Source organism: Gavia stellata, chromosome 2 (genome assembly GCF_030936135.1).
Source record: "Gavia stellata isolate bGavSte3 chromosome 2, bGavSte3.hap2, whole genome shotgun sequence".
In the NCBI taxonomy this organism is placed as follows: domain Eukaryota; kingdom Metazoa; phylum Chordata; class Aves; order Gaviiformes; family Gaviidae; genus Gavia; species Gavia stellata.
In genome coordinates this window covers 112,750,701-112,771,799 of record NC_082595.1, presented here as the reverse complement: position 1 = coordinate 112,771,799, position 21,099 = coordinate 112,750,701, and the positions used below count along the sequence as shown (strand labels likewise).

General features: G+C 45.2%; 1 protein-coding gene across 1 annotated transcript in view; it reads right to left on the bottom strand.

The window, feature by feature from the left end:
* Positions 1-227: 227 nt before the first annotated feature.
* The window catches only part of ASXL2 (ASXL transcriptional regulator 2), a 118,432-nt gene continuing 97,560 nt past the window's right edge, over positions 228-21,099 (bottom strand). The window contains 7 exon segments of the mRNA XM_059833402.1: positions 228-2,195; positions 2,259-2,771; positions 4,282-4,987; positions 6,772-6,877; positions 10,472-10,568; positions 14,155-14,318; positions 15,766-15,906. Coding sequence (XP_059689385.1) covers positions 357-2,195; positions 2,259-2,771; positions 4,282-4,987; positions 6,772-6,877; positions 10,472-10,568; positions 14,155-14,318; positions 15,766-15,906 — 3,566 coding nt within the window. The 3' untranslated portion in view covers positions 228-356.

Genomic DNA, 21,099 nt, shown 5'->3' with positions numbered 1-21,099 from the left:
CATCTAGAGCAGAGCTCAGCAAACATGCTGGATAGCAGGCTGGGGTTAATGAAACTGCAGCACAAGTCAAACACTATCTCCTAAAAGATTGAAAAAATATTTTTAAACAAAATAATGTGACATATTTACATAATTCCTTAAGTGCAAACTCTTGTCACAATTCACGTAGTTGAGCTCAATTTAGACTCACTGTACAAGAAGGTGCTCTTTCTTTAATGAAAGAAGAACTCTACTCTGTATTCCTGATTCAGTAACGTGTCTCTTGTGCAAGGCAGTAAATCTCCTGTTTCTTCCCAATGTACTTCTGAAAGCAAAACGAAAATCAAGCCATCCTCTTCCCCCACTTCCCCTCCCGGTTACCGCACAACGAGGCAGGAGACACAGAGCTTAGAGGGGCCGATGCAGTCGTCATGGCAGAAGGCACCGCAGCCCTTGCACATGATCATGGCTTTCAACCTGCAGTAACATTTGGAAGGGGAATCCTCCATGCTGTTGTCTTCAGCGAAGGCTTGAACGGGGATGGTCTGAGTGTGGCTGCCAGAGTTCACAGCTTGGCTGGTGGGAATGGCGGTTACAGTCACAGAAAAGGACATGACGTTTCCCATGCTACTGGACAACTGATTGCATTCAGAGAGCCCGGTCATAAGAGACCCTTGGTTCACGTCCGGGGAGGTGGAGACATTTATTGTCCCGCTGTAACTGGGCCCAATGAGCTGTGCTGCAGCACTTCCAGATAGCTTTGGAGGGTGCGACGGAGAGAGCAGTGGAGGCTGCTGCTGCGCAGAGTCTGAGGACGGTACAGAAGTACTGAAAAGCTCTGGACTGCTGTGCATTTTCCCCCTCATTGCATGTGCCATTTGCTCTTGAGCGGCTTGAATAAAATCTCGTGCTAGCGTAGTTCCATCAAATGCCGGAACATTCTCCTTGTTGACTGCTGCTTGCTGAGACGTGGCTGCTTCTGTCTTTACACCCTTTTTAGCAAGGGTGCTGTAATCCGAAGAATTTATGATATGTGATACCTGTTCTTTTCCACACTGACCAGCAACCTGGGCAGCCTGGGGCTCCTCTTTTACACTGCTGTGTTCACGTTCATCACCAGTACTCTCATCATCTTCATCTCCTTCATCGCTGCTGCTGCCGCGGCCAGCTGTCTCCTCACATTCTCCAAATTCTGTTTTTGGAGCATCAGCAGGACTGTTCAGACACAAGCGGTTTTCAGGGTTCAAGGAGAAGCCTCTCCTCAAACTCTCTGAACCACGACCATAGGTGGAAATGTTGAGCAGATAATGACCAGACATAGCAGGCTTGGATGTCCTTCTGCCCATGAAACCCAGCATAAATCTCTGGCTGGTGGAGTTGTTTTCTAACTGGAAACCTGAGTGAGTGAGGTTCAGTTGTGAAGGCTGAAGGACCGGCAACAAATTCTGCCTCTGGACCCTCTTGATAAGAGTCTGAAGGATCTGCTCTTGGGTTGTTTTGCTGAGCGCCTCGTGGCACTGGTGCTGGTCAAGACTGGGGTCCTTTCCCGAGGGGAGCGGAAAGGTCCTTGGAACGTGAGGCAGGGGCCTGTTCTGGCAAAAGATCATCCCAAGCTGTTGTGTTGGTAAACTCAATTGCCTGTCACCACCCTCGGCTCCAGTGCCGTTTCCCGCTATGCTTGTAGCACTGGATGCTGCTGCCGCCCCTTTTTCTTCATGAGAAGCTAATGGGACAGTTTTCATCTCTGCTTTGGTGAGAGGCTTCGGCAGGATTTGCTCCAGAGGGACATTCTTGCCTTGAAGAAGCTGGGTGACCAAAGGGTTGTTAGCAGGAATACTGGAGCTTGGTTTTGGGACGGCCCCGCCTGAGCTTGAACTTGCATGAGTTTTAAGGCTAGGCGCTACTGGCGAAGTGTTAGAGGGTGGGACAGATGTAGCAGATGTGACCACACCTCCAGCCTGGGCTTCTGAGCTCGTGGATGTTAGTGAAGACATCGGAGAGGAGGGAGATTTGCTTTTAGAAACATCTGCGTTGGTCCCTCCTAAGGCTGCAGGTGCTACCTTAGTTACCTTTGTGCTGGTGTCTGCTGCGGGCACTGTGACGCAGACTGTTCCATCCCTGACAGCCGACGCCCCGCAGGCCTGGCTCGGACCCACCGGAGCAGAAGGTGCTTTCTCTTGTCTGTCGCTGCTACCAGCATACGGGGAGCCTGACACCTGATTTACAGTCATACTGGGGGGGCTCTGTTTTATTCTGTTGATTTGCTCTAATGCCGATACCGCTGATGAGGAGGAGCTGGTGCCTGTATTGCTGGCTGGGGTTCTGGGTTGCAGTGTGGAAGTTTGCTGTAGTTGTGCTCTAGAAGGATCGTGAGGTGGTGCCTGGTCCGTGGCCTGGGTCTCCATTTGGGTATGGGTCCCTGGACAATGGGGAAGAAACCTTCTCGAACTTCCCCCGCTTCCAGTTCCTGCCAGTTCCAGTGCATTTCCTCGAATTCCAGTTTCGTTGGTTCTGCTTGCGTTACTCTTCTCGCCTCCACCGCCCGGTGGGCCCCCACCACCGCCCGGTCCGGGCCCTGGGACGGCCCCGCCTGTCGAGGCGGCAGCGGCGGCGGCGGCGGCAGCGGCAGCAGCCGCTGCCCTCTGAGCCTTGGCTTGCTGGGCTTTTGCCTTGATGTCTGCCAAAGTTCTGGCTCCTGTTCTTCCTGGACTGGTAAGTGAGATTGGGAAACGTGCCCTGGGAGAGACCTGGCCCACAGGAAATGGCATTGGGGAGATTCTGGAAACAGGAATCTGAAACAGAGAAGGAGTAAAGCACAACTGAGATACGGGAACAGTCAACCCAGTTCACCACTTCTTTCTTTTTTGAGGAATGACACATCTTCTACCTTACAGGGGAAAATATTTTCAATGGCCCTTAAATTTGCTCTATTATGAAGTTAAATCCCGTGTTTATTACACTGGAAGGTCAACCATTCTTCCTGTATGATATTTCAAATCACTTTTATTGGCAGTTTTCCCCCAATTTTCTGTCACTAACAAATTTTATTAATGCTTTCGTACCTTTGTGCCATACTTACTAACATGGTGTGAACAATGAACCGTTTTTAACATTTTGTGTTTGTATACTTCCTAGTATAAAAGAATCTTAATAGGAGAGTAGAATTCTCAGGACATACAGAAACACAGTAATCAAGCAGTTTTCCATTTACAACTTCTGCCTAAGGCCCCAAACCAGGGAGCTGAACTTGAACCAGAGCAAATTTTGGTAGAAAAAGCACAGGCCCTATTCTACAGAAGCCAAACTTTTCTATTCCTGCAGTCACCCGTGACTGTAAAAAATTCTTCTCTGCCAGTTCATGCGTTTACTATCTCCTGTTGAGCAAGACATCACTGAAGAAAGAATCAGAGTTACCTGTACACGTGCAATCTGGTAACCGTTTTCTGAAAGAGTATGAAATGTCTGAATCGGGGGAGTTTATGACTTACCAACAGGGTGTTTCCTGGCAGTTCAGTAGTAGGTGTGTGGTCCTACAACCTGGATCTCCAATGCAAGAGAACTGCATTGTCCAGGCCAAAGTCTGGAACATTCTTTCATGCTTCCTTCCATCCGCCCTATCCTAGCGGTGATTTACTGCCTGTTTCCTATGTGGCTTCTCGCTAAGGCTCAGCAGCTAAAGGGCTTTTGGAATTCAGATATTCCCTGAAATAGTGTTTCCCTGCTACCGAGTCTGGCACTGCACTGCATTCAGCTGGTGTAAATGAGAACTGCATTATTTCTAGATGGCCTTTTTTTAAACACAGGTAAATAATTTAGTTTCTGGACTTGATATAACAGAGGAAGCTGCTGACAGCATTCTTTCTGGACCTGTTATTGTACTGCTGGGGATACTCACACATCTGCAAAGTTTTGTGCACTCCTGGGCTACAACTTGCTTTGTTATGATAGTCTTGCAGTTCCTCCGCAGCTCTCCCCAGTTTCCACCGTGAACTACAGTACTCCCTGTTATACTCAGCCTTGGGCTTTTGCACAATTGTTGGAGCTTTTGCCCAAGAGATCTCTTAACAGATGCACGTGTACGAGAGGTATTTAACTGAGGTTAAGTTGATTAGCCAGCCAGCAGATTCCCTTTAGCAAACAGCTGAGCTTTTACATTTTTGGATCAAATATTTCCATTGCTATAATAAGCGGGTAACATAATTTACATACATAACTAGAACTGACAAAGCATTTCTGTGAGAGCCGCCAGCTGAACTGACCCAGGTAAGGCCACTGTGTGGGTCTGTCTTCATTTCTCTTTACCTTGAGTGGGGGTACCCGTGGCACTGGGGTCCCCGCTGCAGGAAAGGACTGTGGCTGGGTCCGAAATGCCAGGTGGTGCTGACAGTTCTCCATGATGCGTGGCTTTTTTTCAGGAGCGGTTAGAGCTTCTTCGCGACTCTCTGACTTCCTCTTATGGGCTTCAACACTGACTTCCATGTCTTCATTTCCAGGGGACTTCTTTTCTGGTGTTCCTGGTGTCATCACTGGACTTTTCACGTTTGCTACTACTTCACCTGCTTCAGGGCTCTTTGGTTTACTTGGGGCCAGAACTGAGGTACTGACAGTCTCTTTCACTACCACTTCCTTGGACGCAGCGTGCTTTCTCTCTTCTGGCTTTTGACTAGCGGCAGTTTGTGGTTTCTCTTGAATGGATTCTCCTGGGACTCTCTCTTTTATAGGGAGAGAACGGTCGCTAGGTTTCACTGCACACCCAGCCGGGGAGACCGAGGCCTCTGCAGGTTTGGGCTGCATGTCCTCTCTTCTCTCTTCTCCTCCTTTTTTCATCGCTGGTGCTTCCTGGACTGCTTGTGCTTTAGACTCCAACGGAGAAGTAATCTCCTCTTTGAGTGGTGCCAGAGAGGCTGGCGTGCATTTTGGCTGTTCAGCTGCTGGACTTTCAGTCTCTGTCTCAGCAGGGCTGGTGTTTGCTGTCAGTCTCTCGGACTCTTCAGGACTTAGTCCAGAACTATGAATAAAACCAGAATTTTTATTTTGTAAAACATTCTTGCAAAAAGCATACTATCCTTACGAAAACTGAGAGAGGACTCTTTACATACCACACCCTAAATAAACATGTCTCACACACCTGATGTTATGCCACCATCTTTGAAACCATCTGTACTGTTAGTACTTCCACATGAAACAGAACTTAATAGCAAAGTTTAAAACCAACTAAATGAAATACATGGAACACAGGTTAGATCTAGTCCTCTACCCAGATACCAATTTTCCAGGCTGCAAATCAAATTAATTTGGCCAACAGTAAATATTCCCTTTGTTAGCCACCACAGACATATCTCTGCAGCATGCGAACAACCCCACGCAGCTTGCATCTGACTTACGCTCATATGGTGACATTTGCGGAAAGGGACACTGGAAAGTGTCCTACCATTTTTTTCCAGAGGAGCACGGCTAGTGCCAGAACCACTGACGTGGTTCTGAGCCCTTAGCTCAGAGCCGACATTGCTGCCTTTCTCCATCATCAAAAGGCTGGGAGTATTTCCCTGTGTTATTCATCCATCTTTATTTGTGAAAGAAATGAACAAGCTGGGAATCTAATTCCCAGAGTGATGTCTGATTTAGGATTAATTTCATCCATCCCTCTTAACAGATCATCAAATTCAGGTTTTGTGCCCAAACATGAACCCATAAAGTCTGATGAAGCCAGCCCAATGAATCTGTGGGATTGATTTCTACCAGACAAGTTCTTAGGAGCTAGAGAGAACTGCTCCTGCTATTGTGCATGTCAAGTCCTGCTGTCCCCTGTCCCCCCAAAAGCTTCAAGAACATGGTTGTCACCTTTTATCTTCCAGCACAGAGCTCCATGTGTGTTTACATCCTGGTTTCCAACACTAAGAGAACTGGGTAGGTTAGCCGAGTAAAGCTCTTTGCTAATGCCACTAGATCACTGGCATTCTCAAGCTGTTGTATTCCTTTACTCAGTACCTCAGCCTGCCATACGTGCATGCGCGCACACCAGCCTCCTACTCACCCATGAGACCCCGAACTACCAGACCACGGAATGATCAAAATAGGGCTTGCAATAACCCAAATGCTCTAGAAGGTTACAGTGTCATAGATGAATGGGAGGAAAACTGGCTGACAGTCCAAGGACAAGCTTAAAAGCTAACTGTCAAGATGCAGGATAAGAAATTCCTTATTAGTTAGTTATATGCGTCTGTTTGTTTTCAAGTTTCTTAGTATAGTTATTCGCACAGAAACCTGAAATACTCTCCATAGCCCAAAAGGATGGGAAAATCCTGAAGAAAAAAGAAACACAGAATAAAAGACTTGCAGACTTGGGACTTTAACCAAATACGTGTGTGACTGAAGATGTGGGGAAACACACACGATTTTACGTAGCAGGTGACTTACTGCAAGGTGGAGTACTCTCAATCACCGCATACCCATGGACCTCCAGAATCCTGACACTAGAAGAACCATAAGAAGGGAGCATCTCCAAGTATCATAGTAAGAAGTTGGAAAAGTCAAGATGTAAAGTCTAAAGGACATCCTCGCCTCAGGAAAACAGTACTACACTGGTTAAAGCATTAGAAAACACATCAGTTCTGACCTAGATCACTCAGGCGTTTTCTCAGTTCTGTGGCAGTTAGGTGAAGCTAGAGACCTTCTTCAGGTTTCACGACTAATGAAAAGTAATGTTTATTGATGGACAGCATGCTAGAAATGCAGCAGCAGATATGTCTGGACAGGCAATGCAGGGTTAAAAAAGACAGTTGAATGTCTTACCTCTGACCATAGTAGCTCTCAAAAAAATGTTCCTTCCACAGCTCGACCTTCTTTTCCTTTTCTATTTCTTGCCGTATTCTTAGCTGCATTTCTGGTGTAAACTCACCTGCAAAATGCAATAGAGGATATCTTAAAAAAAGCGCTATGGATAAAATGAATCATGACAAGCACAGGAGCCTTCAGGCTTGCAGGTGAGAGTGCTGTCGCACAGAAGTCCCCTTGACTGCTTGTGACACTGTAGCCCTGCCTGTGGTACTTCAGCATTTCTCCTGAGCTAGGAGGTGTTTCTCTGCTGCCTGCTGCTTGCAGTGGATGGGCAACAGCTTTACGCCTGACAGTCACAACTCCTTTTCCTGTCAGTGTCCACTCTGGCTGCCAACAGATGCTTTAAGTGAAGTAGCACTTATTAAATGAATACAAGTCTATACACAAATGCACATTGTATGTATGCATGCACTGCGTAACTGCCATTTTCTGAAGGATCTGAAGATACTGCCTATGCAGATGTCAAAGCAATATGGCACCTTGCAACGACAGTCGTGCATGGCTGTGGTGAAACATGCATGCAAGAACAAAGACTTCTTGCCCAGCACAAATGACAGAAAATATTTCCGGCAACGGATGCTATTCTGTCGCAGGCAGGTGGGAAACAAAAACACCTTCTCACACATCGCACATTTCACACATGTATGTATTGTGGTTTCTAAAAAATGTTTCCTAACCCTCTGAACCCTCCCTGACGCCGCTTTGAACCATTAAGGTTTGTAAGACCGTATGTTAATATTTTAAGAGCTCATCATTAGACAACAAGAAAGCTTGTTTTTGTGACACAACTGCAGTGCTTGGTGATAGACATGTGACCTTGTGCTTCAAGACTTCGTTCATTCTCAAGGTTTATCTAGTTGACACACCATTTTGCTTGTGGTCTTTAGTGCTGGAGGAAGCAGTTACTAGAATCAGATCTTTTCCAACACTGCAGTTACCAAAGAGAGGGGATTCCTTAAAGAGATTAACAGAAATTGGATACTTCCATCACTGCACAGTTTGTTTCTCAACAATTTTCTCCCATCAAATAAGGGGATCGTAAAAATTCTTGCAGAGTTTGTTCTCCATGCAGTTATCAAAATGTGTCCAAAGAAAACTAAGAGTGTGTCCCTTTTCAGTGCACTGTTACTTGTCAGTATTAAATCAGGACAGTCATCTTTTTATTGCAGCAAGTACAGAGGACCCAAAACAGAATCTCTGGTACATCACCTTTCTTTTGTTTTTGTATAAACTTGGTCAGGTAAATAAATATAGGAAGTCTGTTGCATCAATAACCATTGCAAAACAAAAACAAAAAAAAAGCCTGCCTTTACTTACAGTAATTTAGCAACAGCGTACAAAATTCATTCATTTGAAACAGTCTCTGTTGTAGCACTGAATTCTTGGATTTTCGCTGCTGTGGTTATGCCACCTTTATCTCCCAGTTGGGAGATTTCAACTAAAAGCATACGTCTGCATCAGCCTAGGCTTGCACTGGGCGCAAAGCACAGCGAAAACCGGTATGGTAGCTTGCAGTCAAGTGGAAGTGATCTACTTAGGAACATCTACCTGAAGGTGGATGGGGACCTCGGGAGGTCTCTTAAGTCCAACCTCCAGCTCAGAGCAGGGTCAGCTTGGCTTCCACCAGGTCGCTCAGGGCTCTGGCCAGTCGGGTCTTGGAAAACTCCAAGGATGGAGACGGCACAACCTCTCTGGGCCCCCACTCCACTGCTGGACTGTCCTCGTGGGGAAAAAGCTTTTCCTTATGTCCCATCTGACTCGTGCCTGTTTTCTCTCGTCCTCCTGCCATGCACCACTGTGGCAAGCCTGGCTCCATCTTCCTGACGGCCTCCCTGTAGGTACAAGGGGGCTGCTATCAGGTCACCCCTCCCCAGCCTGTATCGCTGCCAGGTGCTCTTCCTTCCCAGGGGCAGGATCCTGCCTGTCTCCGGCCTGTCTCGGTCCCGCTGGATGGCAGCTCTGCCCTCGAGTACATTGACTGGTCCCCCCAGTTTGGTGTCCCCCAGGGTCACTGATACAGAAGGCAAAGAGGACAGGTACCCGGACAGGCCCCTGCGCTCTCTGCCTGTTACCACCATCCAGGCATGAACCACGACTCCAAGCTTGACCATCTAACCAGCTGTTCAGCCATCTGGTTGTCCACCCATCCAGATCCTAGTGTCCCAGCTATCCAATACAAGAGTACTGTGAAAGACAGTTATCAAAAGCTTTGCGCAGGTTGAGGCAAATGGCACCCGCTGCTCTCCCCTTGTTCACAAATTCAGTCATTTTTAATGCAGTCAAGCTATTCAGGCATGATTTACCCTTGGTAAATCCATGCTGACTGTTCCCAGTCACCTCCTTTACATGCCCAGAGACGTGCTCCAAGAGGGCTGGCTCCATGACTTTCCCAATGATGACACTGAGGCTGACCAGGCCTGCATTTTCTCAAGATAAAGCTGACCAAGCCGGCATCTGTTAAATAATACTGTGGGTGACCCCAACAGCATTGTTAAGAATCGTCAGTACCTTGAAGAGCAGCTGAAGAAAGCCTAGAGGACTGCTCTGCCCACAGTGGCACCGTGCTTTAATACCTGAGCTCAGTGAGAATGTCAGTGGAGATCTCCAGACCGCACCCTCATCGTTGCAAGCTTTCCCACCGTAGCAGGTGCTACAGCAGTTCTACTCTGGTGAGAAAGTCTTTGCGTAAACGTAGCTGCATCCTTTAGATGTGCAGACATGAATGGGCAAAAGGTCTTCTAAGGAGCATTAAAGGGAAAACACTAAATGATGGTGGCTAAAACTGGGGGTGGTTTTAACAAACAACTTAGACAGCTGAGTTCTACGCCTCCCTGTTTACTGGCATAGATACGCTCAGGATCTACAAAATATAAAGGGTTATTCATACAGAATTGGATACATTTTCTACGGAAAAGCCTCTTAAGGGTCAATCACCTGGGCATGAGTAAACGATATTCCCTTCTTCTTAAAGTGAGTCATGATTGGTGCTATTGTCGTTATAAAAACTCTGGTGACAGGCTGCATGGTTCACTTCTGTAGAGGAAATGGTCCCTGCCCACAATGAGTGAGCGCACTTCTGATGGTGTGATTTGATCAAATCATGGAATTAAGCACCTCTGAGTTCAAGGTGCAAATGATTGTTGAAGGTGCAGGAGTCCTATAGATTAGGAAATGGCTGACTTTATGTTGTATAAAAAAATTATGGCTCAAAGGACTGACCATACCAACTGCAGTTAGATGACTTTGCTGATGACAAAGTGCATTACTCTGGGAATATAATTTACCCTCTCTACTGATCTTAGCAGTGGTCTGTATTTAGCTACCGCAACTCGTGAATAACACAGCTCAATTGTCATTTCAACAAGATTTTAAACACATTTTTCCTTCTTTTCTCATCTCTTCCAGAGACTTGCTCATTTTCCCACATGTTAAGTTCAGCAGAGTACTCCTTACTGCAGCCCCCTCTATGATCTTGAGATTATGTAGTTCTAGGCTTGCGTTTGCTCTCAGGGGCTGTATTGACTACAGCTGTCTTTACCTAGTAAGTCACTCCAGTGCTTCAACTTCTTCGTAAAATATCTTTTACACATTCTCCAAAACATTCACTAGCCGAAAACCTTCTAGTGTTTTGCTTCATTGTCTGGGGAAGTTTTACCTTCTGACAACCTCTCCTTCCAGCCTTGGGCAGCTGAAGTGAAGAACTCGTTGTTGAGCGCAGAGCCACTCAGCTTCATCAAACCATCCGCCCCAACCTGGAATACATGACAAAACAAATAGTGTTAACTAGCCAGAAAGACAAGTGTCACATGTTGCCACACGGGATCTGAAAACAGAGCAAGAGTCCCAACATTGCCACAAATCTCTCAGGAATCTGCCTTTAACTGACTCAGAAGAAAATAAACAGCCTCGTTAAGGCTGTGCGTAGCCAAGTCTGGGATCTAGGAGGCTGTGGTAAATTCTCCTCATCCTCGCTTCAGCCCAATCCTCTGTAGTCTTGCTGCTGCACAAATAAACATGAGCAGCAGATGGTACAGGTGGCAAAGAGAAGCACAAGGAAAGAGAACAGCACAGCCTCTGAAAAGCTGCTTCAGATGCCTTTTGGCCTGCAAAATGAATGCAAGGTATCGCCTCAACTACGATCCAAAGCAACAGCTCTGCTGTCTTCTGGTGAACATAAAAAAGCGCATGAAGGAAAAGCAAGGACATAAAAGGTTATCATATAAAAGTAACTTTGAAATGTATATAATTGTAACCGTGGATGTGTCAGGAAAAACAGGGACAAGTGAAGCTCCAAACACGTTCCATCTTTGAAATAGGGTTAATCAAACAGGGCAGTCATGCTATAGAGTAGGACATAAATCAGAAAGCACTAGGCTAAGACTGGAACATAGCGTGGTGGGAAATTATAACCAGGGTAATAAAACATATATGAGGTTCGCTTTTACTCTTTATCCCACAGAAGTAAATGTGGAATTTCTCTGCTGGAAACACAAACATACACATATCATTCACTAAGTTGCAAAAAATTGCAGTGGGCAAAACTGATATGCTTCCGTTTCTTGCATAAATAATAAATCAGAACAAACAAGCAAAATCCAACTGCCCAGATGTAGGATACATCTGAGTACACTGGGAGATCTGTGCAGCAAACATTCAACAGTGCAGGATTTGACAGAGAAATGCTGCTTTTCCTGAGGCAGCATCTGTGACGCAGGTAACTGAAATGATGGAAGTGACCTAACAGAAGGTTTTGTGGGTAAGATTTAGTTAGAGATTTTTAAGTTAGGAGCAGACATTATAGGGATTACAAAAGCAGAGATTTATTTTCTAGTCCAAGTCTCTATTGATCGACTACAGGGAGCAGAACCCACAAGACTATCCTCTACTGCACATACGGCGTTGCCTGTTCATTATGCTGGAGGACAGACAACTACCGCAGGGCTGACCGGGCCGTGCCTCAAAGCGCCCGCTTTCTCTTCTACAGAAGCGCCAGCAGTAACAGCTCAGACTGAGTCACTGCCAAGCAAGACACAACAGATACGTGACCTTTCACAGTTGGCATGTCCAACGCCTTCACCTCTTCTCCTGTTTACTGCAGCAAAGCCTGACATTTTTTAAAGCACGCATCACCACTTGATGTGGTGGGCTGCTCTAGGAGATTTACTACAGCTAAATGTAAAATTTGTCCTCTCTGGAGCCAAGCAGTATTATTTAGTTAGTCAAAATTTGTTCTCAGTCAAATTCTAATTCAATTTAAGGACAATTAAACTTAAAGTCAGGACAGAAATGTCTTGCCATCTGCTGTGAGGTTCTTGCCAGTAAACTCCAGCTGCAAACTCCATCACATCATATTTTGACACATACCTAATTATTACAAAGGCCACAGGACTTATAAAACAATTCCTTCAAATATTTATTGGATCAGCCTTGGACTAACAAGTCCCCGATGAATGCTGATTGAAGATTAGAATTTATGAGACAACATAACATGTGAGAACTCCTCCTAACTCCAAACCAACACTATCTGTTCAGCAAAGCATCCTCTGTAAAGCAGACCACAGTGCAGCTGCCAGACCCGTATGCATGATTAACATTCTGTGAGAACCAGAAGAGCAGCCCAGCTGTGAAGATGGATATAACTTCACTAAACATGGATGTCTGTGCTCTAAGTGTCAATTCCAAGCTGGTGTCCCTTCACAGTTTATAGTGATCGAGTCAGCTGAGTGTATGGAGGTGGGGACTCGGTTCATCTCGTCCTGCAGTAGACACCTGCATTTGGTTACAGGCTCTTGATTGTACCAACTGGATTTCCAGTTTCTATAAAAGGAGCCCAGAGTAACTAGCAGAGACGTAGATTCCTGGGAGGTGATTGCGGCATGTAAACACCAGCATCTAGTACTAATCTGAACACCAGACAGAAAAGTGCCTTCAAGGGACATGCAGCTCTGAGACAGGACATACAGAAGATTTCCATCTGCAGTGGCATCTGGAAGCCAGCTTTGATATCTAAAGAACATTTAAAATGGCTCTGGGCACATATGTTAAGGCACCTGAATTAACACCTCTACAACTCAAGCGAAGCATAGCACAGAATCCCACTTTGCTCTGAAGCTCCCAGCCAGTTGGGGCAGGAATGCTGGAGACAAACATAACATATAAGGTAAAAGGAAGGAAGCATCCTTGTTCTGCTACAACTTTTCTGGTATTGAGCATAAACAGACTGAACTTCATTTCCTCAACTCATTGTTTTTAACTCCTTTTACACGCAAGTGCAACATTTGTTCTTTTCCTGTCTCCTGTTATCATCCCTGCCTTCCACAAGCTGCTGAAGAAAACTGCTATAATGGTGAGATTGCTTCAGGCAGTTCTTCCGTGTACCCGTTCGGATGAAATTCATCAGATCCAGCTGAGCTGAAAATAACTCTTATCAAAAGCTTCTCTTCGCTGTTCTTTCAATACTGAAGACTGAATTCTTAGCCCCTTGTCACTCATGTTAATTGTTCCAGTTATCGCCAACTGTTTAGTGAAGAGCTCCATGAAAACCTTCATGGTTTCTTCTGTGCCACTCCCAGAGCAAATGAACCCATTCCTCTCCACTGAGCACTCTTCTGCTTTTTCACATCCCTCTCTTCACACACAAAGAGGTCTTAGGCAGACAATCCACAAAAGCAAACTGCTGTCAAGGCTGACTCATGCTGCCTGCTTGGTACCTTGAGTCTAGCGTGCGTTTCAGGTCAGGACACAAGCTCTCTGGAGCAGGTCAAGTCTACTCTGCAATCTGAACAGTGTGAATATGCAATAGAAAACTCCCTCAGTTTTCACTTTACCATATTCACAGTTTGACAGTAGTGACACAAGGTCATGAGAAATGAGAATGGTGGAACTAAATGGCCTCATCACTTTAGGCATCCTGTGGGAAGGCACCAGTCTAAAAGGCTGCAGGGTTAATCCTGCATTGAAGAGCCTGGGAGACGGTAGGAGAGAGGAAGATGCTGAAACCGCTGCATTCCCATCACTCCTCGCCCTCTTCAAGTCCAATGTAACAGAAACACTGCTCTCGCTGTAGCTGGGAATTGTTGATTAAATCAACTGTAGTTCATTAAACAGAATTAAGCCACTGGCTTATCAAACCTGAATTCTTTTTTTCTGGTAGCAACAAATGCCCAAACGAATCACTGAAGAATTTTCCAATTTTTTTTACACTGCGCACAGAAGAAAAAGTCTATCCCACTAGACATAAAGATGGTATTTGGATGTCTAGTCTGAACTACTTCTGGACATGCTCCCTACTGACATCTAAGAGCCTAGCTTCTCTCCACAACAGAAACCATGACCTACCTGCCTGTCCACCTCCGGCAGCAGCAGCAGCAGGCGCTGCTGACATTCTGTAGGCAGAACAGAGAACGTATGCTTGTTGATCAGTGCCCGCAGGTTTGTGTTCACAAGGATGGAGTCGGGAGTTTCCACATCAATTTCAGCACACTTCGTTCTCTTCAGCTGCCCTGCAATGAACGACAAAGACCTAAGTAACATCTGACCTAAGAGAGGATTAAAGGCTTCTTTGCAGTTCACAGTACCTGAGATTTTCAAAATGCCACTTTAGAAATCCATTTCAAACCTTGACTTGAAATACACATTTTAACTTTGCACATAGAGTTAAAAACAAAATGTGGGAGGTCCTTTCCAGCACAGAAAACTTCCATACCTAATACACTGTAGCCTACGTCAGTTCACCTAACTTTTGTAGGAATCCTGGCGATCTGGGGACTGGCAAGGAGTCTTTTTCAGGAGGGTTTCTAGAACTGCTTTTAGCCACATCAGTTTTCTATTTTAAGCCTCTAGTTAAGGTCAGTTTGTTCCTCGGGATTTCTTCTTGTACTTTCCTACTTTGTTCTCAGCAAAAGCATTTCAGAAAAGTTCATCAGCTCATTGTGCTTGCGTAGAAACCACAACGCTAGACAAAGCAGTAAAAATGAGTAACTATTCTCTTTCCTTTTCTGTGTTTGAAAGCCAGCAAGTCCAGCATTAACCCTTATGCTACAGCCAGCATGAGGTATGTGCTGCAAATTCAGAGAAGAATAATGAAGAAAGCATTTGTACTGCGTACTCTATTTCCTTTGGATTCATCCACTATTACTGGCAAAACACCATGTGTTTTCAAGCTTAGATGAAAAGTGCATTATTAGCAAAATGGATAATATTAAGACAGACTCTACTCCCCTGACTTCAGGGATGACAGCCATTATTTTTAAGGTAACAGCACCTAACGAAATAAATGCCATGGAGGCTTGTTTCATTAGGGGAAGTTTGCTCTATCAGAAGTCATTCAGAAAATGGCTCTGCAGGTTTATAATGTACTTAAGTTGCAGAATTTCCCAATTACAGGGGACAAATGAAACATGCCCTGAAAAGTGCCTATTTTCACCAGTGATAAAGGAAATATAGGATGATTAGCATCGATAGAGACCTCAGAATATCCTTAAGTTCACTGAGGTCAATTCCATTACTGGTGTATGTAAAAGAAACCACAAAAGTTCAGGAGGGCTGAGAAAGGCCTAACCTCAATGAATGGGAAGGAAGCCTAGTAACAGTGGGGTCTGAAGTATAAAGATCTGGGAAGGAATTTCTTTTTAATGTTATCAAAGTGTCTTAAGTAGATTAAAAAGCCTGCTAAATAATGCAAGGCCTTTTTTGCTTCTCAAACAGCAAGCTGCAAATTGACAGGTAGAAACCCCTGACGATAAGAAATGAGAAAAGGCTTATTTGCATATGTAAGGTTTGAATTATTTATCCTAATTCACACAGCATACTAGCACTACCTTCCAGAGTTGTCCAGAAGTCACTTTAGCAATGGAATTAATTACCCATTTTACATCATTTTGCTATTTAGGCTTTTGTTCTGTCATCAGAGCAACCAAATCTCTGTAAGCAGAAAAAGAAATGTCTTACTTGCATGGAGCCTGTCAGATCTCTGGAATGGTTTCTTCCCCAACCCTGGCAAGGAGTTATCAAGCTTAACAGAAGGAGAGGAACTGGAGGTGGAGTTCTGAGGGCTGCTCGACTGTCCATCTGACTGCTTTCCTTCCCAAGCTGCACAGGAAATTGAAACATTTAAACACAGGGATGTACAAAGAAATACTACATGAGACATCTGTTTGGACTGAAATAAAGATTCTTTAACGTGCATACCCTAATCCCAGCAGCTCTGGGACAAGCACTTCTAGGATACTTAGATTCCTTTATTCTTGTAGCACTTACTTCCCAACAGGCTGAAAGTAGAAGACCCCTTTGTAGCTATCGGACTATCACAAAATAAAGGGAGGGACAGCCATTTCATTTATTGTGTGAGTCTATTTCCCAGTTAGTCCCATCTTATTTCCCCATCTATATCCAATCCAGTAATGATCTTGTTCAAACTTCCTTTCAGAGGCAGCTTTAGTTTCTGTTAAGTGTTCACTGTCAGGAAAAATCTCTTCATACTTCATGTGTAGTTTCTAAATTTTAACCTACTATTGTAGCTTTTGTTCTTTTAGACCACCCTCAGTAATTCCTCCTCCTCCTCTTTCAACTACTCAAGAGGTATTTTCACGTCCTCCTCCAAAGTCACTACTTAGCCAAACTAGACAGATTTCACCACTGATTTCTCCTTACAAATCGCTGCCACCCACATTCTCTTTTGTATAGCAGTATTTTTTTTGCCAGTGGGAAGAGCTTCTTCCCTAGATTTCTCTCTGCCTTCCTTTCCCTCCTCTTCTTAAGTGAGATGAATTGAGAACATGAGCTGGTCTTCCTTCCACTCTCTTTAGGTTTATGTGTAATAACAGGTACTCACTCAAGTATGGAAAGGAACTGAAGTCCCGTACCTCAAAAGAGAAACTCCACAATACACGTGATTAAGTCACAAACTAAACGAATGCTGGCTCTGATTAATGACTTGCACTAATCAATTCCTTCACTCAGTCTGTGCCAGCTTTGGTCCCCATCTGCCTCTCTTACTCTCCTCTCTGCCTGGTTCCTTTCCCCTTCCTTCTCTTCCTTACACTAGCTGTTCCAGTTCTGACTAAATCAATCCCTAAAATTGTGGAATCAGTGTGTTGCTTTCTATCAGAATATCGTTCTCTCTCCACTTGTATGTTTAATTTACTTCTCCATCTCAATATATCCCACTGTCCCGGCTGTGAGCTATTTCTATGTACTATCACGTGGATAAGAGGGGAAAAAAGGACTCCATGGATGCTTATGAAAAACATACAAACACCACTCATGTTGCAGCAACACTCAAAGGCTTTTACAGTAATAAGTTTACAGTCTAACTGAGGGCTGCATAAACACACACTGTCCCTGCCCTAAATCAGTCAAATAAGGCCATAGCAAAAGCTGAGGAAGACAGCTTTCCTGAGACCACATGTGAAACGAGTTTGATCCTTAACTTCTTTCCGTCCCTCACAATCTTTAAGGTAGGAAAGCTCACATTGCTGGATGCTGGCATGGATAGATACCAACTCTTCAGGAAAGACGAGCAAGGAATATGAGTCAAGAAGGTTGTCTCTACCCTTACAAGCCTGTGGGACAACATGAGTTTAATCCAAGGGTCCTTGGGGAGCCCACCAGCGTCTCTACAAGGTGTCTCTGTACCATCTTCGAAAAGAAATGAAGATCGCGGGAGATTCCCCACAATTAGGAAAGGCAAATGTTGCACCCACCTTCAAAAAGGGCCAAATAGACAACCTGAGAACAGACAGACTGGTTAGCCTCACTTTTCTCCCTGGGAAAATCATGGAGTGACCCCTCTTGGGGCACGTTTCTGGTCACACGAAGGAGATAATGATGACTGGAAGCAGTCAGCATGGACTTCCAATGGGTAAATCATACCTGACCAGCCTGACTGTCTTCTGTGATCACATTACTGGATTTGTGTATGAGGGAAGAGAGGTGGATGCCATTTACCTTTAGCAAGGCATTTGACATTGCGTCTCACAATACTGTATGTGAGCTGGGACATCAGGGTCAGGATGGGTGGAAAACCAGATGGGTAAGCAGCGGGTGAGGTGGCCAGGCTTGGAGAGTCACGCTCGGTACTCTGCCTGGAGGCTGGCAACAAGTGAGTGCCTCAGGGCACTGCTACTGATTTGAATTTTTATGTGGGGGAGGCAATGGAGCACTTGCTCAAGTCTGCAGGTAACACCAAATTTGCGAGGACCAGTCACTATGCTCGAGGGCAAAGCTGCCACCAGCAGGACCGAGTCAGGCTGGAGGAAAGATTCCTGCTGGCCCCTACAAGGACAAATGCAACGTCCTGCCCCTGGGAAGGAAGAGCCCCTGGCAATGACAGAGGCTGGGGGCAGCTCTGCTGGAAGGGACATGGGGGTCCTGGCACACACAGCCTGAACTTGTGTCCTGGAACGAAAGGCCAACAGCGTCCTGGGCTGTAGGACCTCAGCTAACAGACCGAGGGAAGTGATTATCCCTCTCTGCTCAGTGCTCGTTAGACCACACCTCGATTCTGTGTCCTGTCCAGGGCCCCTAATACAAGCAAGACATCAAAAACCAGGAGCAAGTGCAGCTGAGTGCCACCAAGATGCTCAGGGGACTGCAGCGCTTGCCCTGTGAGGAGAGGCTGAGGGACTGGGGCTTGTTCGGGCTGGAGAACAAAAAAGGCTGAGGGAGACCTGGTAGTCATTACTCTGTTCCTTCTGGGAGGCCAGCAGAAAGATGGAGCCAGGGTTGTCACAGTGGTGCAAGGCAGGAGGACAAGAAAAAAAAACAGGCAAGAGTCAGCCAGGATATAAGGAAAAATTTCCTCTCCATGAGGACAGTCTGCAATGGAGCGGAGGCACAGAGAGGTTGTGCCATCTCCATCCTTGGAGGTTTTCAAAGATCTGACTGGCCAGAGCCCTCAGCGACCTGGTGGAGGCCAAGCTGACCCTGCTTTGAGCTGGAGGTGGGACTATAGGCCTCCTTGAGGTCCCTACCAACATGAATGGTCCTAATATTCGAACATATTTTCAGAATAGTACTAGAAAGGCTGGGTAAGTTGACATGCAGAATGTACAACAGCTTGTAACCATACTGTAGCAGCAAAACATAGGGAAGTCAGAGAGAAAAAAAAAACAGTAACAAAAATTAAGTAGAGATGCTGGAAGAAAATAGTTCGTCCATGATTAAAGTGGATGTGGCAATAGTTTGGGAAGCGTGAAACCAAAATAAGGAGAGAAACCGATATGCCATGACCTCCTGCCCCCGAGGCCTGACATGCAGTGCCTGGGAATGGCCAGACAGGAGGCCTCCAGCAGCAGGATCCTGGCCAGACCAGGAAAGGCAAAAGCCTCATTAGAATCACAAAAAATAAACATACCAAACAACACTTTAAGTACTCTAAGTAACATGAGTTTGGGTTACTTACTCCATTTGTCTATTTTAATAACTACTCTATGTTAGCTAACAAAACATCCTGCCTGTTTCAGTCCCTCTTAGGTCTCCTACTTCCCTACATGAAGATGCAATTCCTCCTGGGGCAGGGAGCTCAAGAGATTGGGTCCTTCAGGAACAGTATCTGCCTGTTGTGCTCATGAACCATTCAGGTTTAATCCTAGTTAGCAGAGAAACTGCAGAAGGCTTTTAAACTATCATTTTATGCTAAAGACTTCATACACCTGGCACTGCATTTTCTTAATACCGTCATGGGAAACATGTGATTTTCTACTGGATTAGTTTTGGCTTCCTTCTCAGACCACACCAGCCTAGGTGTAACAGGCACAAGTGCAGCTTAGGACTGAATTTCAAACAAGCAAGATGATATTAACCTTTTTCCCCTTAACCTTTTTGAAAGGGTCTGAACTACAAAGCTGCCTGGGAACCAGAGGCAACCTCATCAACTGTTAAATACTTACTCTGTTATTAAATGATGCATGAAGTACAGCTGATAAATATGCCCGTTCCTTTCAATTGGATATATGGTGCGTAGCCGCAACCTTGCATATGTCTGAACAGATGTTACAAGAAACATTCCAGCAGTATATAACCAGCAAGCCAGGACAAACTGGTCTAGTTTTGGTTTGGATTTGTTTGGAGCTATTTGGAAAGGGAGAATAAACAAACACACTAAAACACAGAAAGAATTTTATACTCAAGAAAATCAGCATGAGATGAGGAAACATCTCCAGTTACGTAACCAGCAATAGGGAGAAGAAATCAAATAACCTGCACTCTGTCTCCATGGTGGATAGGACAGGAAATCTTGGGTTTAAACCCAAGGAAGCAAGAAAAGATTCTGATTAGAGGCTAAGAAAAACATTTAAGGATAAAGTTAACAGATCAGGAAGGGCAAGCCTTGCTGGGAGTTTTTGGTCTCTGCATGAATGGCATCTCTCAGAACAGACTGAAGAAAACCTCTGTCAGGAATGCATCATAGTTCTTGCCCTGAGGAAAGGATGTGGCCTAGATGAGCTCTCAAGGGTACTCCTAGGCCTAGTTTCTGATGGCTCTACGAAATTTCTTAATCTGACCAGTGAATTTCAGCTAAACGTTCATGTAATTACACCAAGAATATGCAAAAGCAAAGTGTTTTTCATGCTAATACTGTCTTACTGCTGTTACATAATCCTCTCTGGCTACTTCTACACCACTAAACAGAACGATGATGTTGGGCATAGCCCTGGCCCTACAAACAACTGGCACAAACTGGCCGTGTCCACATCCTTACACTTTCTGTCTCCCCCAAGCGGGGCTGGCCACGTTCAGATTGCCTGCGCTGAACACCAAGCTGTGCCAAGGACTGCCTAGGAGACTGCTAGCTTGTCCTGAGCCAGAGCTATGTCAGGGAATTTAGCAGAATGGATTGACTGAGTTCCAGTTCTCGTGCCCAGTGCTTTGGCAATGATTAACTCAGTAGCAGAGATGCAGCTTCTCTCTCTCTCCACATGCAGCTGTTTCTTGTTCTAAGCACAGGCTTGCTGCCTGAAGGACTGACTGTTTGGAAGGGGAAGGAGTTTTGGGACTGGAATCTGGTTAATAGACACTATAAGAAGAATGAAGGCACACCTTCGTTCTGTAACGGTTTGGTATTACCCATGTTATCAGGCTTTACCAAAAAGTCATTTTTAAGAAGACTGAAAATAGCTTAGGATTTGGGATTGGAGATGTAATTTTGTTGTGATCTGATTGCTTTCTCTCCCTTTTTTTTGGGCAAGCTTCATGACTGCCAGTCTCAGCCACTCCATCTGTGAGAGAACACCTTCCAGAGGGAGCGTTCTTGCTGCGTCTTCCTCAACAGTTACATTTTCA